The sequence below is a fragment of the Thunnus maccoyii genome, chromosome 15, assembly GCF_910596095.1.
Source record: "Thunnus maccoyii chromosome 15, fThuMac1.1, whole genome shotgun sequence".
NCBI classification, from domain to species: Eukaryota; Metazoa; Chordata; class Actinopteri; order Scombriformes; family Scombridae; genus Thunnus; species Thunnus maccoyii.
The window spans coordinates 30,214,625-30,241,250 of NC_056547.1; the positions used below are offsets into that span (position 1 = coordinate 30,214,625).

At 40.2% G+C, this 26,626-nt stretch overlaps 2 protein-coding genes and 1 long non-coding RNA gene across 5 annotated transcripts; 2 read left to right on the plus strand and 1 right to left on the minus strand.

Moving 5' to 3' along the window:
- Positions 1–9,021: 9,021 nt before the first annotated feature.
- Positions 9,022–23,383, minus strand: ddx39b (DEAD (Asp-Glu-Ala-Asp) box polypeptide 39B). Of its 2 annotated transcripts, XM_042434700.1 has the most exons (11): positions 23,301–23,383; positions 21,799–22,022; positions 21,379–21,506; positions 19,966–20,058; positions 19,688–19,871; positions 18,369–18,487; positions 14,111–14,242; positions 13,479–13,588; positions 11,087–11,231; positions 9,559–9,706; positions 9,022–9,455 (listed from the first exon to the last, which is right to left on the minus strand). In XM_042434700.1, exons 2-11 carry the CDS (start codon positions 22,010–22,012, stop codon positions 9,439–9,441), a joined length of 1,290 nt encoding a protein of 429 aa, XP_042290634.1. In that variant the 5' UTR covers positions 22,013–22,022; positions 23,301–23,383; the 3' UTR covers positions 9,022–9,438. The 2 variants fall into 2 exon arrangements, with proteins under 2 accessions (XP_042290634.1, XP_042290635.1); XM_042434701.1 differs by lacking the exons at positions 9,022–9,455; positions 9,559–9,706 and adding an exon at positions 10,347–10,778.
- On the plus strand, positions 14,247–14,714 carry LOC121912533. Its single transcript, XR_006100080.1, has 2 exons — positions 14,247–14,496; positions 14,575–14,714. It is a non-coding gene; the product is annotated as an uncharacterized LOC121912533 (long non-coding RNA).
- On the plus strand, positions 22,958–25,725 carry polr1h (RNA polymerase I subunit H). 2 transcript variants are annotated; one of them, XM_042434703.1, is made up of 5 exons: positions 22,958–23,059; positions 24,262–24,381; positions 25,068–25,171; positions 25,265–25,374; positions 25,456–25,725. In XM_042434703.1, the coding sequence occupies exons 2-5, from the start codon at positions 24,264–24,266 to the stop codon at positions 25,478–25,480; spliced, it is 357 nt and encodes a 118-aa protein (XP_042290637.1). In that variant the 5' UTR covers positions 22,958–23,059; positions 24,262–24,263; the 3' UTR covers positions 25,481–25,725. The 2 variants fall into 2 exon arrangements, with proteins under 2 accessions (XP_042290637.1, XP_042290636.1); XM_042434702.1 differs by lacking the exon at positions 22,958–23,059 and adding an exon at positions 23,429–23,515.
- Positions 25,726–26,626: the final 901 nt, after the last annotated feature.

Sequence of the window (26,626 nt, forward strand, 5' to 3'; positions counted from 1 at the left end):
ATGCAGGTGGAGCCTAAGGTCGTTTTCAAACCTATAGTTGATTTGCTCTGGTCTGAAACAGTGGACGAGTTGGTAAACTAGCATTTGCTTCTTGGTTCAGTTTCTTTTAACACAAAAGAATTTAAAGCAAACCAAAATGCATCACTAAAAGCCACATGAGAACGTTCACTACATAGTTAGTTTCTAGTCCAGGTTGGACCTCAGGTTGGATTCATTCTCTGGCTAGCTTCTAGCAAGTGTTGATTTCTTTGATTCGCATCCCAGCATGCAAAGCACACTGGAGCTAAATGAATCCTGTAGCCAGTTTAGAGATCGCCCTGTAGTCGGGTCAGATCGAGGTCAGGTCATGTTCCCACCACAAATGAACTGCTTTAGAATTAGTTTGTGACCAGACTGAGATCACTTACTCTAAAGGGTCTCTTTGTGGTTGCTTTGGTCTAAACTCAAATAGGACTGCTGTGTTCAGATCCACCCAAATGGATCGTACCTAGGAGAAAAAAAACAACCAGAGTCTGGTGCAACCGGACGGGAAAAAGGCAGGTTTGAAAACATCCTTGGTGTCTGAGGACTGGACCATCCCTGAGTTCCCTGTAGTTTAGCCAGATGGAATATTTAGGATCCAGGGAAGCATCAGGGCACTTAAAAAGTGCCAAAAAAAAAAAAAATCAAGTTCAAACAAATTAAAACTAACACATACATTACCATTGCAATTTATTTAAAGACAATGTGCTTAGCCAGTTTTCAAGGACTCTACTGCCTCTTTTGAATCACATGTGATTTGGTCAGCGATTTGAAAGTGAAATGAAATGGCAATTCAGTCTGATCATCAGGCCACTAACAGGTGACCTCAGAGGAGTTGTCTTGGTAATGTTACTGCAAGTAAACAGTCTAACCTTACTCGTGTTTTTCCATCTATATATATAATGACTTGTCAGGTCATTTGGCATCATGAATATCTGCTCGGCATGGCTCACTAGTTTCCTCATTATGTGGAAACTAGAGCATGGCCTGTTGCACTAAGAAACTGGATTTTGGATTTTAACAAATCTTTACTGATCAGATATTCTATTTCTCCCACCATCATATATCTGCCAAAGTCATCCATAAGGCACATGTGTTGGAGTTGTGGTTGCCTGTCAGAATCGCTGCCGCTTAAGCCACATTTTTACGTTATACTTAGATCTTGGTTGCTTTTAACTATCTTTTTTAACTGGGTGCTGGCTGAGTAAAACCATACATCTGTGAGGGAGTGAAATTACACCAGCAGTGGGCCCTGTTTTGGGGCTTGTATCATTAATAGACTTTCCAACAGAGTCTTGGACAGCAAATTTTACACGGACGTTATCCCCAGAGAAAGCCAACTCAGGCTAAAAACCTACCAGAGCTGATACATCTGCAGTGGGCCTGGTCGGAGCTAACAAGTCTCGAGTCTGCAGGTAGCCAATGGCCCAGTGGCTACCCATGTTGACTTCACCTTGTCCCCCCTCCTGGGCGTCTGTAGTTAAGGGTCACAGATGGCTCTCTCTCCCCCATTACCCGCTCGGTACCAGTGATGAAATCCCACTCTCTAACCTCTGGCTGAGCTTCTGCCAGGGCCTGTCCTCTCCCCTATTACACCTCCTGCTTGTGGAGTGGACCATGTCTGGCCTGCCATCAGAAAGTGCTCCACACCCGCTAGTTTCACCTCATTTATGGGTCCCCTTCACTGGGCCCCTGGGTTCAAACATCCCTGTTTGTCACTCCTGCAGTCGGAGCCTGACGAACTGCTCCACTAGGTGTCAGCTCCAGTGACCTCCTCTCCTTCATCACCGCCACCTGTTACTATCCCAGTGCCTCCCCCCATGCAAGTGTCAGATCAAGTAATCAATCACTCTGCTCACCTGCACTCAACCAGCTTGTAAACGATCGGCCATAATCTCAGATCAAAGCTTTCAACTTACAAAGGCAACGCTGAGACTGAGCAACCTGAGATTTTAATATTTGGAGACTATCATCAAATTCGTAAAGCTTCCTGGTGCTATCACATACTGTCCCACAGGAGGCAAGACAACTGATTTTATTGAGCTAATCCCAGCTTTTCTTGACATCCATCCCTCTGTCTACACAGTGATAGCACACACCGGCACAAATGACGTCATGTCCAGGCAATCCATTAAACTGTACTACTAACCTGACTCTCTAGTCTCCACAGTTGAAAGCCTGAGGAGGTGGTGTGTCCTGTCTGGTCCCACTCCCACTATGACCAAGAGCTCTGAATGTCGTCATTTTAGTCTACACTGGGACCTGTTCAAATATGATGGGCTGCGTCCTAACAGAAAGGAACAGGACAATTGATTTGCAATTTTATTAACTTTATTGCTTTCAGTCTTAACTGATGGTTTCCCCAGCAAGACCCTGCTCAGCATCCTGGCTGTGTATTTCATAGTCCTGCCCCAGACAATGCGGGTCCTGCTGGTGCTGGTTTTGTTTCCCTCACTAATTCATTCATTCCTGTTAGGATTACTGAAAGGCAATGTGCAAAACCAAAATCTACTCACAGACACAATCTCATCATAGTTAAAACCACTTCTTCAATCCCTGCTGTTCCCGCAGTGTCACCTCCGCCATCTACAAATACCCCAGTGTCTGATTCTGCTTCACACCCTTTTCTTTGTCCTTTAGGCTTTAAGAATAGAAAAGGTTTAGGCTTCATTCACTTAAATTTGCAGAGCATTATTCAACATGAAAAATTGGACCAGTTGAAAATCCTGGTAACTCGAACCAATCCAGATGTTATCATTTTATCTGAAACATGGTTCAAATATTCTGTGAGTGAATCTGAGGTTGCTTTGGATGATTATAATCTTTTTTTTTTAGAAAGGACAGAAACTCAAGGGGAGGTGGTGTGGCCATTTATGCAAGAGCTTCTTTTACCTGCACTGTTCTTAATGCAGTCACAGTTAACTAATATTTTGAGTTTTTGGCTCTGAAAGTAAATATTGCACATAATAATTCAATTACTATGGTTGCAGTGTACACACCTTCTGCTTCCTCCTCAGCTATTGATGATGTAGCTGGTCTTTTAGCTCCATACATAAATTCAGAGATGATCATTTTAGGTGATTTTAATTTAAACTGGCTGAGCTCTGCCTCTGATTATCTAAAAGAAATCTGTGAAATTAATCTCTCACAGCTAATTACTTATCCTACCAGGCCAAACTTAAATGACTTCTCTAAGTCGACTTTAATTGACTTAATTTTAACAAATAGAAATAACAAAATTACTCAATTGGGAGTACTTAAAATTTCGAATATTTTGTTCAGCAAGTCTTCCTGTCTGATCTTTATGAAAGTGACATTCATGATACTGCTAAAATCCCTGATGTTGACTTAGCGCTTGACCACTTTTGTAAGGCTTTTAACTCTGTGGTAGATAAGCATGCACCCTTTAAAAAACAAAGGGTGCAGAATAGGTCAAGTCCCTGGTTCTCAGCTGAAATCTCGTCCTTGCTGAAAGAGAGACAAAAAGCCTGGGCTCTTGCCAGGCATACTGGTGAGTCTGGTCACTGGCTTACTTTCAGGTGCAATAAGGAAGGCTAAAGCTTATTATTATTTGCTTTTAATTCCAAATTCATTTTCAGATCCATCAAAATTGCGCTCCCTTTTGTCCCCAACAATACACCCACCAAGTGTGAAGTAGATTGGATGAACGGATCTCTAAATATGCGAAGGACAAAAACAAAGACATATATACAGACAGACAGAGATTCCTTGACTTATATAGAGAAATTATATTGTTTCTGCTGTAACTGGATGTAATATTCATCTTAATGTTGATGATAGTATTTTGTATTGCACTGCAGATACTGTACCGTCTGCTGTAGAATCTCCCCAGTACTGTTTTGCTGATTTAGAAGTCCTGCTTCCTGTTATTACATTGTAGAAAAACCCTTGCTGAGGCAACTTTTTTCTAACAGTTTTAGGCTATGGTGACATCTTGTACAGGCGTGCTTCGGCTGCGACTTTAAAGCCCCTTGATGCTGCCTACCATTCTGCACTCATGTTCCTTACTGGTGATGCTTATTACATTCATCATTGCATTCTGTACTGTGGTGGTCCTCTCTCTCTCTCTGAGAGGTGGGATTTGCACATGCATTTGTTTATGTACAAGGCCGTTATTGGAAAGCTGCCTTCTTACATTACTTCCATGCTAGTTTGGTCCACTGGACCATATTACACTAGGACTAATGACTGGCTTACACTCCATGTCCCTCATGTTCATACACAGCTTGGAAGAACTGCTTTTGGCTTCTTTGCATCATCCACCTGGAACACACTACAAAGCACTTTAAAAATAAATTAATTGGTAACACTTGGTCATTTTAAATCCACAATCTCAAACCTTTTAATTAATTTTGTCATTACTTAATTCGGTGCTCAGGCCCTATTGTATTTGAAGGAATTATTATTTTTTAAGAATTGCATTTTTGAGGGCCTAAATATGCTCGAAATCTTATGAAACTTTGCACATGCGTCCGAAGTAGTGAAAAATTTTATATTTTATGGGTCTTGTACATGGGTGTGTCAAAATGGCTCAAGGGCACCCCCTAGAAAATTTAAAAGTCAAAGCCCCCACCTTTAAATTTGATGTAGATGAACGAAATGTGGTAGGCACATGTATCATGTCCAGATGCACCAAAAAGCCTCCTGGAGCCACCCTAAGTCTAACAGGAAGTTGCGATTTTGACGCCGATTTTGTCATTTCCAGCCCACATACTTTAACAAACTCCTCCTAGAGATTTGACCTCAGCAACTTCAAATTCGGTCAGTATCATGGATCATGGAACACCCTTGATGCAGAGATGCAGTGAATTTCGATGTTTCGCAATGAAACAGGAAGTTGTTGTAACTCAAATGTACATCGTCCAATCTGCCCCAAATTTATCATGCTTCATAAGGGTCCTGGCCTGATTACATCTACATGTCAATATTGACTCATAGTCATAGCGCCACCTACTGCAACAGGAAGTTGCAGGTGCTTTACTTTTATGACCTCTGCTTAGCAGGTTGAACAGATCCATCTCAAATTTAGTCAGAAAAGCTGTAAGATGTTAATGATGCTATATTGTAAAACTTGTGAGTTTTCATTCAATGCTGTTGCTGTGGCAACGCAGCAAATTTCAATGTTTCACCATGAAAAAACAAACTGTTTTAGTCCAGACGCACAAAAAAAGGTGCTTGGAGCCATACCCTAAGTCCAACAGAAAGTCAGCCATTTTGAATTTACTTTGCAGTTTTCACACAGTTTTTGCCGTTTGCAGGCATTGTGTTTTAAGTTGGTTTTATTTGACCCAACCAACTTCAGATTTGGTCAATGTCATCTTAAGACCTTTGCGGAATGCCCATGACATGGCATGCCAGTAAGTTTGCATGTTTTGCCATGAAACAGGAAGTTGTTGTAACTCCACTGAACTTTGTCTATTCTGCCCCAATTTTCACATGCTTGATTGGAGTCCAGGCCAGAACACAGTTACATGTCAATATTGAGTCATAGTCATAGCACCACCCACTGACAACAGGAAATCAACTTTATATGACAAACATCATCCAATCTACATTGAATTTACATGGTGTGGTCTACACATGATATACAGCAACATTACGTATAATTAGTGGGTGTTCTCTAGCGTCACATAGTGGACATAGGAAGTGATATTCAACTCCTTTGTTCACGTCCAGTAAGAGCCCAGGCCTGAAGATCTCTTCATGCCTGCAATGAAAGCCCTGTGGCACACCCCGATGTGCATGAAAGTGCAAGGGCCCGATCATCCCTGCTTGCAACTTTAATTAGGGCCCGAGCACCTAGCGGTGTGAAGGCCGTCTTGTAATTGAAGGAATTTTTCTCTATTATTATTCTTCTTCCAAAACAAACGCATTTTTGAGGGCCTAAACATGCACGAAAAGCTGTTAAACTTTGCACATACATCAGAAGTGGTGAAAAATTTTATATTTTATAAGTCCTGAACATGGGTGTGGCAAAATGGCTCAATTGTGCCCCCTAGAAAATTAAGAAACTTGAGCCCCTCGATACGGATTGTCGTAGAAGAATGACATTCTGTATGCATATTTATCATGACCAGACGCACCAAAAAGTCTCAACAGGAAGTCAAAGTTGCGATTTTGACACTGATTTTGCCATTTCCAGTCCACATACTTTAACAAACTCTTCCTAGAGATTTGACCTCAGCAACTTCAAATTCAGTCAGTATCATCTATAGACCTTGGAGATGAAAAGTTATCAAAATGGTGAGTTTTCAACATTCCCAGGGGGGTGTGGCTGGGTGGTGAATTTCAATCCTTCGTCATAAAAATTGAAACGGCCATAACTCCGGCATACATGATCCTATGAGACTCAAACCTTTTGTGCTTGATAAGAGTCCCGCCCTGAACACATCCATGTGTCAAAACTCGATACGAATCATAGCACCACCTACTGGCAACAGGAAGTTACATGTTTTACACGTTGATACCCTGTGGGTAGCACAGTGATTGGCCCCAAATTTACTCAGAATAGCCTCAGGCCCTTGGAAATTGTATATTCAGAAGTTGGTGGCTCTCTGTGGAAAGGTGCTGCCATGACGACACAGAAAATTTTGATGTCTTGCCATGAAATTTCAAAGCCTTATAACTTGACTCCACATGGTCTGATCTTTTCCAAATTTCATATGCTTGTTAAGAGTCCTGTTCTGAAGACATGTACAGGCCCATATTTCGTGACAGTCATAGTGCCACCCACTGTCGATATGCATCATACTTTGTCTAATTATTCCTAGTAAATTTGGCTGATGCATCTGAAATTGACTCAGCTAAGATGTAAGACCTTGTTGATGCTACATTGTGCAGCTCATGACCCATAATCAAACGCCGTTGCCATGGTGACACATTCTTCACCACAAAGTACGAAGCTGTTTTTAAGGGAGTAGACATGCTTGAAAACTTTGCACACGCATGGCAGGTTTAAAGTCTGTAATATCGTATAGGTGGTGGGTATGGGTGTGGCAGAATGGCTCAACAGCGCCCCCTACAATATTTCAACGAAGCAGCCCCCGCGCCAAGTTAAACCTACATGTATGAAAATCGGCACACACATGTATCATGCCAGGGTGCACAAAAAAATTCTCTTGGACCCATAGCTTAAACCCAACAGCAATTTGGCCATTTTGAATTTAGTGCTCAATTTTGGTGATTTCACATACCTTGTATTTTAACAAACTCCTCCTACAGAATTCATCATATGACTTCAAAATCAGTGTGTCATCTAAACTAGTTTGTGTTCAAAAGTTATCAAAAGATTTAGCTATCGTTGAAGCGGGTGGCTGTGCGTGGCGTTGAGTTTTGATGTTTTGCCATTACATAGGAAATTGCTATAACTTTTAGTGTACATGGTTGGATCTGCCTTCACGTTTGATAACAGTCCAGGCCTGAACACATCTACATGCCAATATTCAGTCAGTGATGTAAACTGGCTCAATAGCGCTCCCTACAAAATTTCAACGAAGCAGCCCTGGCAACATGCAAAATAGTAGACAAAGGAAGTGATGTTTATCTCCTTTTTGCACTGTCTGAAAACAGCCCGGGTCTGAAAACATCTACATGCCCGTGACAGATGCCTTTCGACTGCACCATGCCTCGACATGTGCAAGGGTGCGAGGGCCCAATCATCGCTGCTTGCAGCTTTAATTTATTAATTGTATTTATATGTTTGTTTCAATTGATTGTCTTCTTTCTTGCTTGACGTCATTGTAAATGAGGGCTTTGCCCTCAATGATTTTCAAATTTGAATAAAGACATAAATAAATATAGTGATTTGAATTTCAGATAAGTGACAACTACAAGAGACAATACAAATGGCTATCTGGTGGAGATACTCCATACTGGCTGGGAAAAGCTTACCCGTTTTGCAGTCAGAGGTTAGGCAAAAAAAGCAAAAACACCATGGTTGTGTGTCCTGCAAAGTGAGCTGTGATCAGCAGTTATCTCTCTGCTTCCTCTCTGGTCATCCTGTTGGATTCCTGCTCTGCTTCCTGTTTTACAAACATGTTGAAGGTAGTTGTTTTAACATCCTTCGTCCACATAAGAGGTAACTCAGAAACACAGCAACAGTGAGCATGTTGACCCCACATACGGTGGGAAATCATCCACATGCAAGTCAAATTTTTAAGACTATTTGAGTTTTGAGTCATAAAGATGTTCTGAGTTTGAAGCACTTTGTATCTTCCAAGCTTTACAACACTTCTACAAGACAAGGCTGATGATCTTCTATAAACCATCCTGCTGCCAGAAATACTCACTAGAGAACTATGAAATGTGTATTCATCCACAGATGAAAGTAGTCCCCAACAAATGCACTATTTCCTCCTGTTTGAGTAAAGTTTCCTAACATTAACATTAGCTGTTCTGGGAAATTACTGACTTTTAAAAAAAATATAATTGTATATTTGTGATCTATAATTTCATGCCTTTTTTTCTCCATTTTTTTGTCTGCTACAGAATACATATCTGCTCTGTAAATGACCTGTCCTGTTTTCCTTTACGAAAAATTAGAAACCAAAAGGGAGAAATGTATTAAAATTAATTGCTTTCATGATGGCTCCTCCTAGTTTTGTGTTAATTCCATAAAATGCCATTTGTCTACATAGATGAAGACTAATAAATCTTTGCATAAAGCAGTAATGTCCATGACACACATGCTCCTCTAGCCATCTGAGACAAAAAGTAACATTCTGATATTTCCCCACATACCTTTTTTCTTCCTTTTAATAATACAAAACTATTAATATATTTTTTTTTTATAAAAACTTGTTCATATTTTTGACTGCAAAAACGGATGACTAAATGTGTTTTCAGTTCTTCAGGACTTTAAGATTTACATCTTCAGTAGGATTCATGGGGCTTGTGGACAGGGTGAGAGGTGGACTAACATACTGTTGCTTTTGGTGAGTTTGTGGAATTCGTTGATAATAATAAAAATATAGAACACACTTTACAAGGCAAAAAACAGATTTATTTCTCCACACAGCAGTGAACCATGTTTAGTCATGTCCTCTTCTCTACTATCCACTGGTAAAAAGTCAACTTATCTCATCTAGCAAAGCAGCTTTCCCTCATTAAGCTCAATATCAAAATTAAATATGCACTGACAAATACTGACATCAGAAACTTAAATAAAACTATATATATATATTTAATAATGAAAAAGTCTGTCTGATTTCTTCCTGCAGAGGGAGCTGTACCACCGCTGTACTACTTTAATTCTTTCAAAAAAGCAAACGTGACAGGATTAGGAAAAAATCTGCTGCCTGACATGCCAAGGTTTATATAAAGACAGTCTGCATCTACCATCAGAGTGAAACTGCAAATACAAAGTGACTGCGAGACCCAGGGGAGCATCTGGCTCATCTATCGCGCTGGTTCAACTGCAGGGAAACACACACAAACACACACACACACATAAAGGGGAGGTTAGTGGAAGGGTAGGTTTGAATGAATCCAAAGCTGATAGAATAAATGGAAGCTCACTGTAAGAAGAGATGTCGATCTCGTCGGGCAGCTCACTGATGTTCACCTCGAAGCGGTCCTGGACGTCGTTGAGTGTGCGGGCGTCGCCCTCATCAGACACAAAGGTGATAGCCAGGCCCTTCGTGCCAAACCTGCCTGCTCGGGCCACCTGTCAACAACACACTGCTTACTTCTACCTGCTGACCTCAGTGTTCAGTCTGGGTGAAGACATATGACACATTACATCCTGAGTGTTTGATTTCTGCCCTGTGAAAAGGCTCAGACATCGGTAGTTTGTTGTGGAGCTGGTTAACACATTCCTGGTTTAGATCTTTTCATGGGATTTGTTGACAATGAGAAAAACACAGAATATTTTATCAGTCTTATTCTTGTTACTTTCAATGTGCAAAAGATTATTCATAACTTCATAGCTGACACCAATTTCATTATAATGGTATTACTTAAAGGTTCAATGTGTAAGAACTGGCCACCTGATCCAAACAAATGGGGGGCAGCACATCATCCCCACCCCCACCACACACACACACACACACCACCATCAGTATCACTCCCTGAATATAGCATAAAGCTTACTGTTTACAGTGAGTCTGTGCTATGGTGTATGGAGACATTACATTACAGTTACAACATAACTCTAATTAACAACTAAATATTTACACACATGCCCCTTGTGTAGGTGTCATAAAATATCACAGAACTCACTGATGGTAAAACAACAGTTTTTCTGCCACACAGCATATTTTTTTCATTAATTGCTGCTATTTTACAACACAGTACACACACAGTAATCCAGCAGAAACCGAATTTATTGATATGGTATTTCAATATCGATCCAGCTTACTATGATGTGCTACGATGCCAAATGACCAGCTTTCACATAACTGGTGCAACTCAGTGCAGTTGTTGGATCAGCTGACATGATCAGCTGATGTCTCTCTAGCCAGCATCTGCAGCAGCAGCCGGCTGCTCCCACAACGTTGGTGCAACTTTCCAAAATAGGTGTTATTTGGATAAACTAACCACATATTACGAATCTACATGGTTGCTTTCTTGCCTGAAAAAATATTAAAACTTAATAAAGTGACATATTAACAGTCCTACAGCGAAAAATACAACAGCATTCAGCCTGGCCCCAACATCACTGCCAGTGATACTTCTTCTCCCTTTCATGTTGGACTCTGTGGGCAGACTGGACGCTGCAGTGACTCACCATCACATCCCTGTGGTACAAAGTGGTATTACAAGACAGTACAGGCCGAAGCTAGCTGGTTAGCATGCTAACTTCAATAGATATCTCTGAAACACAATACATATAGGTCTTTGAAATAACGTCATAACTGTTATTGTTCATATTCTGTTGATAATTTTAGTTAATTTGGGAATGTTTTAAACTAAGATTCTGGCCACTTCTTACACATTAAACCTTTAAATATGATGAGCTTTAATAGGTATAAATGAACACTGGGTTACAGAGTAGGGTTCACTTGTGTATGTCTGTGTGCTACTGTCGGTGTGAACGCAGCCTTACCCTGTGTAGGTAAGTGTCAGAGTCTTCTGGCATGTCATAATTAAAGGCAATGTTGACTCTCTCAATGTCCATCCCCCGTCCAAACAGGTTGGTGGCCACCAGGATTCTCCTCTGAAAGTCCTTGAACTGCTGGTAGCGAGACAAACTAAAGACAGTGAAGAAGCAATTGGTTAAAGCATTCCCGCTGTCTGCTGCCTTTCAGTTCAACAAGACCTACACAAACAACATACATGTATAGATAATGTATAGAATATACATATACAGTACATAAATTTATGTACAATATATGAATTTGAAAAACTCCCATCAGGAAGACAATATAGGGTACCCACAGCAACGAGAAACATCTTTAAGAGATATTTTATTCCATCCTGTCTCATCTTACTAAACTAATGACTTTATTAGATATTAGTGACTGCTGCTGTTTTTATCATGTCTATTCAAGATAACTATTTATTATTATCATTTTAGCACTTTCATCCCAACCGTTTATTACAGGCCCATTTATTTCTTGTCTTTATCTCATGTATTCTAACCCATGGTGGAGGAAGTTTTCAAGTGTAACGCTGTCTGTGATGCCAAAGACTAATTTCCACGAGTGGACAATAAAAATGTCTATTCTATTCTAACAAAACGAAATACATCCCTGAGCAATATCACTAAAATATTAAATGATTCAAAATTGTGTCATCTTACAATAATCGTAGTATTACTTGGGTCAAGTGTAGGCTATTTGATCTTATTTATAATTAAAAACAAACAGGTTAGATAGACATTGAAAATACAGGCCTCAAAGTACAACCTCAATGCAACAAAAGTGAGTACACCTGTGGTACTAATTGCCTGAACAAGGTCATAAAAGAACCCGTGAACACCACAACTTTCTCAATTTTAGCCTGGGTTGTGTCTAATGCAACATGGCTCCACATGGTAAGGAACTGCCTGAACAAGTAATGCCTGGTGCACACTAGATTTTCAAATCTTAACTGATTTTAAAAACATGGGAAACCACCTGGTTACCTGTTGTGTGTGCTAAGTGTTTGCACCAAAAAATAAAAAAAGAGAAAAAAATGTGGATGAAGTCATGGCTGAGAAGACAGAATCAGCATGGCTTATACATTTTGCAGCACAAGCTGGAGGTGACATCCGGTTGGTGACGCTTCCCATTCAGCTTGCTCTCATTGGCTATTGCAGGTGTCTGCTCTATTTCGATCCCTGTTCCTTTCACACTAAATGATTTCAAGTGATAAACATATTTGATATTTAGGATTTGAAATCGGGGAGACTCCAATCCAGTCGGTAACATTAAGATTATGCCTGTAAACCTCTAACAGTACAGGATCATTTGGGCAGATAATCTGTTCAGACCAGCCTCGAAGTGGGAACACACCTGCAACTGTCAGGAGGGACGAATCAGACCCAAAATCTGCCCAGTTATCTTCTAGTGTGGGGCCAGCATAACAAACCACATTGTGAGAGTTCATAAAGATGGGAGAGGGTACAAGATCATCAGTAGGCTACTGAACAGAAGCCAAAACACAGTTGCAGCAGTGATTTGGAGGTACAGAAGGACTCATACATATAACTTACCAATAACAGAGGGTGCAGTGGCTGTCCTCAAAAAATGACAGCACACACAATTTGCTATTTACACAACCTTACATTGAAAAACAGAAGGGCAGGTGCTTCTGACTTGACACAAGGATTATCTGTGGACATTGGTGTTTCAGTGACTGCTCAGACAGTGTGAAGGATATTGCATGAAGTCAACCTCTATGGGTGACGTCCAAAAAGTAAACAATTGCTCACAAAAGGGCACAAAACTGCAAGATTAGACTGATGAATGCCTGATGCCTTATGAATACTGGCAGCACATTCTTTGTTTAGATGAAACCAAAATGAATAAGTTTGGATCAGAAGGGGTCCAGCATGTTTGGCGTGAACCTGGCCAGACTACCACAGTGACTGATATGGGGTCGCATGAGTGCAAAAGGTATATTGGCGATGGCACTATGAGAGCAGGTTTGTATACCCAAATACTGAGTGAAAAGATGACTACCAGTCTCAAGAAGGTTGGCAGGAGAGGAATTTTACAACATGACAATGATCCAGGGGTGCTGGATTAATTTCAGAAGTGTGGGGACCAAAAAGTGTGTGTGGCCTTTACATACTTTCCACACTCCACATCTGCGGACAGCTGTGGACTTGCATACAGCAAGACTGCAGACTGTGCACACGCAAAAGGGTTCTGTTCATACTTCCGGGGGTCTGCGGACACAGACGCATTCCACATGTGCGCACTAGTAAACAGGGCTGCAGCATGATAACTGTCCACAGTTGTGAGTATTAAAAAAGCAGGCTAATGTGTTATTTATTGTTATGGCTCAGGTACCGTTCCTCCTGAGGCATCCCTCTGTGGATGGCAATGGCAGGGAAGTTTTGCTCCACCAGCAGCTGAGCCAGAGCTACACACCGCTGGACAGACTTCACAAAGATCACCACCTGGACAACAGAGTAACACAGTCACTCAGCTACTGTCAGCGTTTCTATACTCCACTTGTGCATCCATATAAAAAAAAAAAACATTAAGGCCTCAGTACACTGATTGCACAGGTGTGTGATGATGACAAAGTGGGTGGAGTATGAACTTCTGTCTCAGGCTCTTTTTACTCTTTCTTCACACCACTACTTCTGGGACTTATGATTGAACGCTGACATTCGAGTTGCAACCAACAATCATTTTCTGTTCATCTGATGAGGATTTTATTGATATTTCATTTAGTCTATGAAATGGGGGAAAAATTATGAAAAAAATGCCATTTACAAATTTTTCCAAACCCACAGTGATATCTTTACTTTGCTTGTTTTATCTGACCAACAGTCTCTGCACATCTTCTGTCCCGTATTAACATGCGTGTAATGTTGCAAACATAAAATAGAACTGCCAATATAAGAATTTGAACACACATCCGATGCCGCGCTCACATCAGTAGAGAAGACTATAGAGACATGATGAAGACATACCTGATTGAACTCCAGAGCATCCAGAAGGTCAAAGAGCTTTCTGTTTTTCTCATTGTCCTTCAGCTTGACGTAGTACTGCTGCAGCCCATGCAGAGTCAGCTTGGTCTCGTCATCCACAAAGATTTCCATCGGCTGGAGCAGGCAGGAGTTGCACAGGGGTTAGGAAGGGGGTGAGAAGATTGAAGGGGAGGGGTGTGGGTGTTGGAATAAGGGAATGTGGAAGTGGAGTTTATTAAAGTAGGTCAGACAGAATGTGGCTAGTGTGAGGGGAGAGTTGTACAGGACAGATTGGCAGAGATATACAACAGTTTGAAGGTTTGTGATACAGAGGGGATGCAAGGAAATGTACCGATAAGGAAGCAGAGTGAGAGAGGAGACGGAGAGAGGTGCAGAAGAAGCAGATACCAGAGAGGAGACAGAGAGAGGTGCAGAAGAAGCAGATACCAGAGAGGAGACAGAGAGAGGTGCAGAAGAAGCAGATACCAGAGAGGAGAGGAAGGTTGTGGGGTAGTTTACCCACAAAACACTCATCCAACAAACACAGATAAACCTAAACACCCAAAAAAAAAAAACAGGCGTGATCACCCTGCACTGTTGAGAAGAATGACAACACAGCAAATCCGTTCTAAAAGGTTTTTCTGTTCCTCACAAAAATCACAAATCCCGATCCCTGTGATCACTCTGGCTGCTCTGACTAACATTCCATCAATTCAGGTGCACAGCATGCACCAATGCAGACTCATCCATCTTTCCACTTATCCCTGTCTGCATCTTGGAGGTATGTCTCATGTAAGAACAAGGGAATTCATCCCATCAATACAACAAACTAATGGAACGCTGCTTCATCTGCATCTTCTAACAATTTAGAATTGTCAAGAATTCAATACAACCAATATTACACAACTTTAACTGCTCCAATAAAATTCCACAACACCAAATCCACACACATTTACTCCACTCCAGCCACTCTTGGTTAAGTCAACTACTTTCTGCAATCTATACTTTCCTAACCCTAGAAGTGTTTGAGTGAATATTTTCAACAACAAAAGGGGGTTTTTGTGTGAATGATCCTACACCGTGATGTGTCCCACATGAGTGACAACTTACTGTTGACAACAATAGACTCTGCAAGGTGTTTTCATATTTTCTTAAAGCTGTATCAATTTATTTTTTCTGCCAGTGGCAGCAGAAGAAACTCAAAAACCTATTTGAGCATATAAAATTGTCATGGCAATATTCACTCTCGTTCAGCTCTGTCTTTGCTCTCTACCAACTCCTGAGGGAAATATCTGGCACTTTAGCTGCTCCACTATGTTGACAAGCTTATCTCTAACTGTGTCTGTCTGCTGTTTGGTGCTGAGCAGGTAGCGTACAGTGGCTTTAGCAGCTGCTTGCTGCTGCTGCTGCTGCTGTTAGAAACCAGGCTGATGAGAGCCATTAGACTGAACTAAAAACAGTAACATTGCAGGTCGCAACAATGAGCTTAAATATTCTAAAAGAACTCTGTGGAGCTGAAAGGAAGTGCAGACTTGGTGATCATTTCCTGTAGGTTCACTAGTACGAGAAACACCTTACTCACAACATAAAGCAATTTGATCGACTGTAAATGTAAAACTTTTCATTAATGCTGCTAAGTGGTTGTTTGTGCAACCTAACAATTACAGTAAGGTGGAATATTTGTTCCACTCCAATGATGTGTCATGGCTCTTGTCAGACATCATCAGTATTTGCCTGCTCCAGTGTTCCAGTTGTGAGAGGATTTATTTGGCTCACCATCCACTGTGGCAACAACTAGCAGAATCTACCAGTAAGCAGAGTCTGTATGATGCCTTTTACATTATCATTTATGTGCTCCCTGTATTGGCTGGTATCTGGTCTACCCAAACAAGCGGTCAGAACCAGGCTGGAAAAAAAAAACATCTTAGCAGTAGAATGTATGTATCTACCAGACAGAGTCAATCAGTCAAAACCCTATAACACATGCTACTGTCACAAACCTCCTATCTTCTCTTTGATGCCTGGATTACAGCTGAAGACCAAAGCAGGAACTAAACAATCAGCAACTTTCTCGTTTTAGATAACTGGTTTGCCTGTGAGGTGTTGTAGGGTTTTTGTGTCCTTTGCGTTGGTATTTTTTCTGAGGCAGTTAACAAAGTTTAAGTAACTCTGCTGCTCCAGCTTCCCCTACAGTCGTTGATGCTCAGTCCTCGATTGCATTTTTTTTTAAAGTATCCTGGGAGGGAGGAAGCTAGCAGGATCTGAGTGTGTAGTTACTATTTAAAATGTGCTCTCCACTTCAGAGAAGTACTGTAAATGACTGCATATGCTCAACGAGCAGGTTGTGATCCACTACAAGCTGTCTGGCTGAGTTCTCTTTGTTTGTTTGAGGTTATTTATCTTTACGTTCTTAAATTAGCTTTTGCCTCCTATGATGGATTTGTGTTACAAGTTAACAGCACACTCTCCTTGGTGGTGTTCAGAGATGAAGACTTAATTTACTCTACAACATTACATCTGCTTTTCTTTTACTGTATTTCATTAATGGTACTGCAAAAGCTAGCTGTCTTCAGCATTTTATAGCAGAGAGGTCCTCTTCATTTTGTTACTGTGTCTAAGTTTTGTAGAGGTAATTCAACATGTAATGATGATTTGGACACATTATTCTATACTATATTTTTAGTAAGTAATGTTTTTTGTATATCAAATTTCATTCTTTTATTTCTTAATTACTAGCCCAACTTGCACATTAAGAAAAAATATCTCTTTCTGGTAATTAAGCTCAGACCTTCTGACAGATGTTCTGGAATGAAAATACAGCATTAGTCATGATGAGCAATGTGCGTAATTCAGAATAGGGTAGCGTTAGCCACCCAGTTGCAGCCTTTGCTTTCCCGTATATAACACATTTTGTGCTCCTCATGGGTGGCAATGGTTTTATCTACAATATCTTTTCTGTTTCCTACTATTTTGTAGGGTTTTTTCTTGGAAAATGTAGGGAAAGATTGTTTTAAGATTGAACGATTGCATGTAGCTTGAATCCTTGAGTCTGACCACACATAGGATTAATCATGTGATCACTTGAGAGCTTTAGGTAGGGTTTTTTCCCTTACGATAATTTGGTAGTAATTATAGGGGAAAATAGAAACCATACAATTGGTATACTTCCAATTAATGAAAGATTTGCAACAGCAGATCACCTGAACATGCAAAAATGTGAAATCAGTCTAAAGGCAAAAATGGAGAGTAAAGTTCCCAATAGTCAATGGTTTAAATGTTTGGGAGTTTTTCTTTCGACAACATTGCAGTTTTCCTATGATTACCACCAAATGACATAGTTCTGTCCAGGGAATATCTTTAACATTATTAGGATAATCTGATAATTAAAGGCCCAATCAAGAATAATTAGACTTAAGAGTGTTTCTCAGAACTTTGATAAATACGGGTTTTGGGCTTGGAGATGGGCTCATGTGGCTACCAAAGAAGTGAAACTGCAGCCCACTAAAGATTTAAAGCTTAAAACCAAGGAAGTGTAGTGATGCCAAATCAGACAAAAGTGCCAATTTGTATAGCAAATGGACAATAATGAGATTTTACCTTAAAACTACAGTATGCAACTTGTCTTACCATTAAAACACCACTGCAGCAAAGGCATGATATTTATATTACACTATCAGACTGTGTGTGCCTGTGATTCCCTGCTGGCTTGACACTATCTTTTGAATAACTGTGGGTGTGTGACTCATTGGCATGTAGCTGTGTGGCCAGTGCTACAGAGCAGTGACCTCTGTGCAACAACAAGGGAAGCGGTCAGATAGATGTTGATGAACGTGCTTTTTAGATGCCTGTTGCTATTTCTGTCTGTGGTGGCTTTCTGGTGGCTTCAGACTAAATGCTATTTGTTGATAACACTGCCTCCCTCAAGACAAGAAGTTGCATATTGTAGCTTTAAGTCGGGTTTAAGTGAGCAGCATGTTTACAGGCTGCGTCAGAGACAGCATTGGCCGGTTATAGCGGTTAAGGAGCTCTGACATGACAGCGCTGTGGTCAGACGTTTCCCCCCACATCCCCCACGCACTGAAGGGGCTGCTTGGAGTAAAACTTCTTTCTTGCTTGTAACTTGGATTCATGGAGGTCGTAGGACAACATGGACTCTGAGGCCCGCCGCTCCAGCAGGCGTGGCACAACAGGGGAAGGAGTAGTGGAGGTGTGGAGGGAGCGAGAGGAGGCATGGTGGATGCGAGTGGAGAGACGTATTTACATCTTGCATGAACTTTCTGCAGACCGGACGGATCTCTTTGCTCAGGGTGGCGCTGAACATCATGACCTGCTTCTCATGGGGAGTCATACGGAAAATCTCCTGGACATCTCTGCGCATATCTGAAGAGGAGAATAGTGACTCACATCAGTATTCACGAAGTTCAACAAAGACCCTTTCCAATATCCTAAGTCCTAAACACTGAACCCTCACAGACTTTATATACGCATATATGTATTACATACACACATATTTATTTATTTATTAGGTATAATATATTTATTAGGGATGTGCAGAGAGACCAGTATTTGTATCTATATTTGTTGAAGCAGCAAAATGATTTATATTTATATTTGTATTCGAATAAAAGTGGAAATAGGCATAAAAATCCAGTTTTTATTTTTATTACGCTTTTAATTTTAGGATATGAAAGAGTTAAAATAAGTGTTTATGAATAAACTATCTTACGAAGGAGGTCCCCACACCGGGTCTCAAACTCCAGTCTCCCAGATTATAGACAACTGCGCTGACTACTGAGCTAAACCGAATGCATCATCAATGTGCAGACAGACCTCTACTTATTTATACACCCGTAACACACAGACAGCACAGCCTGTAACATGTAGAGAAGAATTTCAAAGGCAATTCTTGCTTTGCACTTTTCATTTATTGCCTATTTTTAACAACCTAACTTTGTGGAAAGAAGAAGGGGAACAACAGGTTATGGAGAGTCCCTTGTAAGCACTTTGCTTGTGTCAGTAGCTCAGCTTTATCTCTGGGGAACATCTCCAACTTTGGAAGAGTGAGTTTTTTCCCTTAAGCAAGGTCTGCAGAGTCACAGACTTATGGAAAGTGTGCATACAGGGCTCAAAAAGTTATCCTCAAATACTTGCTGATTCCACAGGGGGACCATCATGAGCCCTAACCTGACTTAACTGGAGCACATCAGAGTGTGTGAATATGTATATACAGTATATCAAACTGAATTAGTGACAGTAAATAGAAAATGAATAATAAATGATGACTTAAAGGAAAACTCCACCCTTGGTTCCTATATACGACCTCACGTTACTGGATTTTCATACTTCCATACAAGTGATGACAACTCAGCCATCTCATTGACAACCACAAGATGTAGTCTACTATAAACAACGCTGTCTTTTACAGCTTTGTCTTGTTGATGTTCAATTTTAACATCTTAAGGAGAATATACTGTACATAATTACTTACTTTTGTCCCACTTTAGTGCACTGTCAATTGTTTTAGAGTGGATTTTTCCTTTGAATATGAGGCTGTGTATGGGGAGAGGCATATTTACTAACCGAGCTGCTCCAGCATCTTATCACACTCATCCAGGATGAAATGTTTGATATGACGCAGGTTGAGAGTCTTGTTGCGTGTCAGTGCCAGGATCCGGCCCGGTGTTCCAACCACAATGTGAGGAGAGTCTTTCTTCAGCACCTCTTCATCTTTCTTTATAGACAGCCCTCCAAAGAACACTGCCACCTGCAGGGAAAGACACATGTACAGTCCGTAAAGATGCAAGGGACAGAGCGCTCATGATTTGGGCTGCTGAGGAGAATCAGGTCACAGTGTTTACCTTGACAGTGGGCATGTACTTTGAAAATCTCTCATACTCCTTGCTGATCTGAAAGGCCAGCTCTCTGGTATGGCACATCACCAGGACCGACACCTGAAGCAAAACAATGACACTCACAATTACAAGATCCTCTTATGGCTTTTGTGACTGTAATGTAACTGCTGTCACTCCTGATTATATTCATTTATATTTTCCTGACCAAAAACATTTCCTGCCTGCATTTGCCAATTCAAATCAGCTTTTGTTGATACATAACACAAAGCAAGTTTTACAATCTGTCAGACAAGGCATCAATGATTTACTCTACCATTTATTTTAAGTCATTTTCATATCAACATTGCCAATACTGTGGTGTGTATATAGTGTATATAAAATGATATTATAATGAGGTTGTGGTTAAAAGCATTATATTATAACTGCCCTCTGCTACTGGGGAACTTTTTACATTGGTTGCACCAATTTACGTCACAGACGTTTCCATGGTAACTAGGTTATTTAAACTGATCTTTCTGAATTTGCCTAATAAAAATATCTGTATTTTTTGGTCTGATTTTACATCTTATATAAAATCCCAATTTGAATGTAATTAAGTAGTCTGTCTTTTGAACTTAAGAGTGGATCCTTATAACACATTCTTGAGTCACATTTGATGTCATGTATGTATATTAAAAGAGTACTCCACTGATTTAGCATTGCACTCTTACATAATGTCAGACTCAGAATGGACATTTAAAAAGTATCAAACTCAATGCAGCAGAACCAGAGTATAGTCTTCATTCCATGCATTCGTCTTCCTTGTCAAATCCTGGTGCCTACGTTACCCACAAAGCAACTCGACCACCCACAGTTCAGTCAGAGATTCAAGAGTGTTATGCTAGTAGTGACTAATGTAGCCTGGTGCTGCTAGCCTCCAGCAGAGATGAGGAGCAGGCTACAGAGGTCTGCTAACCTCACTTCTTTCTAACTCCACAGCCCCAGATTTTGTTCATTTTCAAACTTGTAATCCTCAGCCCCAACAGACGCTGACTCAATACATCATTTGAAGCAATTTATTAGACACAGCTCCCTCTGGAGACAAAAGGCATTCTACAACTTTTTTTTTTTTTTTTTTTTTAACAAATGCAGTAGTACTCCCCAACACCTGGAAACCAACGCTGAAGTGGAAAATAGGTGGAGTTCCCCTTTAAACCTGGACCAAACCTATTTCCTAATAACAGGTCATGAAATGAAATGGTGTGTACATATATATATATATATATATGGTGCAATAAGATGTTGTGCTGCAGTATGGATGGAACTTATATTCTGCATTTTATTTCTAGAAGAAAGTGACTCTTAGTGATATTTGTGGACAGAGACATTATGGGTGGGTCAGAAGGGAGGGACATATTGGGTGTCAGCAGGGAGGATTACCTGTCCCGTGACTGGCTCCAGCTGCTGCAAAGTAGCTAGAACAAACACTGCAGTCTTCCCCATGCCAGACTTGGCCTGACAGAGCACATCCATACCCAGTATCGCCTGAGGGATGCATTCATGCTGAACTGCAAGAGAAACACACATCCAAAATGTTTCTCTATTAAAGGTAAATCTTTTTCCTTATCAGGAAAATCCAAATCTCAAGCAAACCAACTATGGTTGTTTTGTTTTAACTTGTATATGCAAGTGTACATTTATCCCAGACATTCCCAAAATACCTAATTTTTATACCAAACCAGTTTTATCAAGTTTTTCTCAATCATACAATAAAAAACTTGTATTTGCTTCCTACCCCTTTTCAGTATATTATACTTATAAAATGTGCAAATCCATTTCCATGTCTCACAGATTACTCACCCTCAGATGGATGCTCAAACCCACAGTCCACTATGGCCCTGAGCAGCTCTGGTTTCAGCAGAAAGTCTCTAAATCCAGAGGAGTGAATGGACACATAAGAGCCCTTCACTCCTTCCTTCCTTATCGACATGTCTCCTACATCCCCGACCCCTGCAGCCTCCACCTCATCCTCCTCATAGTCCAACAGCTCGTTGTCTACGTCGTTCTCAGTCATCTTGACACAGCTGCAAAACAAAAAATAGCTTTAAGGAGGTATTTATGACAGGACTGCTGTATTAAACAATATTACATTTTAGAGGGGTTCTACTTCTCTCACATTTGTAGTTTTTCAAGAGCGGAGGTAACTTCCATAATGTTACTTAAGTTGCTATAATAAAATCCTGTAACCATGTTTTTTGAGGGGGTTGATTGAATTCATTTACTGATTTTTATTTTATTTCATAAAAATCAACAAAACAGCACAGTACAAAATGAGCTTACCAACCCCTTCACAAACATACAGATGAATATTAGGCTTTGCTAATTCTGACACATTTACATCAAACCACTATTTGCTTGAGGTGCTCACAGCTCAGAGGTATCTCAATCTGTGGAGATCTGTATTATCTCAGAGGTTTTGCATCTCCTGGCACTTCAGTACAGGACAGCTATTGGTGAACAGTTATTTTTAGATCTCTAAGAAAGTGGGACTGATATACATGTGAAAAATCCATTTATATGGCAGAGATGCCAAACCAGAAATAATTGTCTAATATTAGGTATCAATTGCCTTTAGCTTGCTGAGGATTCAGGCAGCATGTCTGAGACTTAACAGAGGTGGTTTATGAAGTGATGGTTGTGTGTCTCGGGCTAATTTCTTTCAACTGTAAATACTGCTGCTGAGTAACTGGCTGTGACATCCATCACTTAAATCATGTGTTCAGAACATGAAAGTAATGTGTACTGGCCTCCTAAATTACAGAGTTGTCAGAGTTCAACTCATGGATTTGAAGTATGTTGAACTGTTGCAAAATTCTGCCTTATTTTCATATTATCTTAGCTAGCTATCTATCTAGGCGCTCCTCCCACGTCAAAAATCCCTGTGGCTATGAAGACACACGCTAATTGGTTTTGTGACTCCATCAAACAAACTTGATAGCGTATGTTGTTAATTATTCTGGCATCTTTCATTCATTTACAGATAACAAACCATATTAACTTCTTTCTCTAACAGTAATTTTACGGTTCCTAGCCTGACGAAGACTCGGGGGAAAGTGTGACGGTAGGATATTTTAAGTGAATACAGGTAACGTTACGTTAATGTTAACGTTCGGTGTAAAAAAAAAACAACCTAGGCATTTCAACAACTAGCTGCAATTAGCTCTACGGCTAACAAGCAACTCAACAACTCGCATGCTAAAGCAGCACACGGTTTAAATTTGAACTTAAGAATTATAGCGGATATATTTCTGTATGAACTACTAATGCTGTTGGTTTGAAATGACTTGAAGCACACAACATACCTTTAAGTAAAAGAGATGCAAGTGAATCAACGCCTCCGTTCAAAGCAAAGCGCTAACGTTAGCGTATGCACATGACGTCATCAGCAAGCGACGGCGATAAATTGAAGGACTCCGCGTTGTATATCGTTCTTTATTCTTGTAACGGAAAAGTTGGGGTGTTTCGGTGAAAACTTCGTATTATTTGTTGGTAGAAACGTTATTCACACATCAAACAGGTGAGTACGTAAATTCTGGTACAAAATGTTTTTTTCCTCTGAATCAGCCGTTAGTCTCACGTGCTGAGGTGATGTGCTTTCTTCAGTGTAAATTAGTGTTAGCTAGATTACCTCTTTACTTGTAAAACTGCATATTCTTATGGACACGCAGTCCTATTAACTATTTAATTTTATTTGGAAATCAAGTCTTAAAGTCGAATTTTTAAAAGCCCAAGCCGTGAATGAGACATAAACAAAAGTGAAGCCCTCAAAACACTGAAGTGTAACCTGATGTTATTCTCAAATAAACCGACAGGTCTGATCAGAGAACGACGAACAGAACACTGAAGAACAACTTAATTTCATTTACAGTCTCAATTATGGATAAAATGACCATTTGGAGAAGGGAAGCAAAGGCTGGTGTGTGTCAGTTAGTCAGTGGTGAAAGAAGTACTCAGATCTTTTACTTCAGTAAAGGTAGCTGTACCACCATGAAAAAAATACCCAGTTACAAGTAAAATTCCTGCATTCAAATTCTTAAGTAAATTATAAGCATAGTACTCATTATGCAAAATGGCCCAATTTAGAGTGTTATATATATATATGAAGCACAAAATGGAAATACTCAAAGTACAAGTGCCTCAAAATTGTACTTAACTACAGTACTTTATTAAATGTACTTAGTTACTTTCCACCACTGCAGTTAGTTTTTCTACTAGTCTGTCTCCCCCTAAAGTACATTAATGAAGCCGCTTGTCTTTACATAGTGATGTCATGTTTTGGTGGTGATCCCAACTTCTGCCCAGAGTGTGGGAACGTCCTTCCTCTCCCAGGGATACAGGACACTGTCCGCTGCCCCCGCTGCTCCTTCTGTATCCCTGTAGCAGGTACCAACTCTCTAACAAGTTCTGCATGTATTTAACCTCCTCAGACACAATCTGTGTGACTGTGAGCAACAGAGAGACAGGCATTACAATCTAATCCTTTACACCCCATGCAAGTGTCTCTGCAGCACAGAAAACCCCCACAGTGCACTGATTCCAATCTTATCATTCTTTGGAATAGGAAACATGTTCTTCTCCACCTTTGAAATGATACAAAAACCACTTGGTGATCTGCCTCCAAGGGGCCCTCTGTAGCATTTCAACAATATTTTATATGAATCACCGGAGCAGAGTAACTGACATTTAGAGGGTCTGTTCAAAAAATTACAAAACATCTATTTTCTTTCTTGTTCCTACTGGTATCTATCCATGCAAGTAGTTGTGGTTTGTCCAGGTTTTGAGATACGTTTAAGATTTTTGCCTCCACCACTGTACAGTGGAGGTGAATGGAATTTTGTTTGTGCTAGTCACAGCATTAAAAAAATAAATAAATGAAAAACTTCAACAGCAAATTTTCCTTCCAGAAACAATGCCTCTGTGCTTTTGGATAATCCACAGACCTCACTGTGAACTGTTTTCATTGGAAAAAATAGTCCTATGAACATTTTTGACATCGTACATCATGGTTTGATAACTGCACATTTCCCTGACACACATACATACATACATGTATGTATTTTACTGTCCAGAGTTCTCAGGCCAGGAAATACGCTCTACGGTCATCTTTAACCCTGTGGAGCAGTCATCAGTAGCTCTGGAGGATGAGGAGGACTCAGAACTGAAGGGACCTGTGGTAAGAAGAGACAGTGCTGCCGCTGACTCCTGTGTGTGATGGTGACAATTGTACACTGTGTTGATGTTGTTATCTGTATGGCTGCTCTCATAGATCGACAGACGCTGCTCTCGCTGTAATAAAGAAGGGATGATTTACCACACTAGGCAGATGAGATCTGCAGACGAAGGCCAGACTGTCTTCTTCACCTGTATACACTGCAGGTGATGAATATCAACACATAATTTTCACATCTAGTGCTTCTATGTGATCTTGTGCTGATCATTTTGATTTTGGTGTTACAGATATCAAGAGAAGGAGGACTCCTGAGAGGACATTTCACTCAGCTTCTCCATTCCTCTCCATACATCTGCTCTCCTGTTGGCCACTGTTGGTTTCAGATAGTTGGATACTTTCTCAACAAACAGATTGTAAATATAAGTTAGAATTAGAGCAAACAGCACCACCTTCATCTCTGGTTTATCTAATGAAGCTGTGCATTGCAGAACATCTCAGTGACTGTCTGAATTTACAGTTTGAATAGCTTGACAAAAATCTCAACTCACATAACTCAAGATACACTTACTAGCTTTTTATGGAGCTCTCATTTTATGCATCTTATGGTCTTCTTCAGTGGATGGAGTTTGCCCAGTTGTCATGGAGATGGGTTGCCTAGGAAGACCATGAGATGCTGTTGAAAGGCATTGAAAAGTTATTGAATGGATCTTAATTATTATTTGTTTTATTGTCTTTTTGTCAAACTACTGATTCCAAGGTCAAGAATGAACTTTCACACAAAATAAAGTTTGTTTACTTAGAAAATGACATTTATACAACTGCAGTTGTTTATAATAAAATGTTAATGTGAAATCAACTCTATTCTTGAAGTAGCAGTATTTTTTTGGCCACTTAGGGACATCAACATTGACATATTAACACCTTATAAAGTTGATATGGCTAATGTGTCAGCTAATAGTCCCCTATTTCCACATCCAGCAGACAGAACAACATTATCATTCATTTGGAGTCGAGTTTGTGTCCACCTGATGAATGTGAGTCTGATATTAACTCTTTTAAGCTCTGTTTTGGTCTCAACCAACCTGATCTCAAACAACACTGATGAGTTTGTGGGCTATAAAACCAAAACAAGCTAAAAGAGACTAAAAAGCTTGGTAGATCTAAGGGGAGCAGCAGAGTTAGTGATAATTCTCCGAGTTCATCAGTATAACTGACACCTTTCACATTACACATAGTCATTTGATCTTTTGTGAAGTTTTAAAGCTACAATGTGTAACATTTGAAAAGAAATGGCATTGATTAGACATAAGCTCAGGTTGAGGTTGGACAGGGCTATGCTGGGAATTACTATATATGAGATCACCAAGCTCAGCACCCCAGTAAGAATGATAAAGGCAAGGCAAATAACACATTTCAACAACAAGGCAATTCAAAGTGCTTTACATAGAGTGTAAAAGG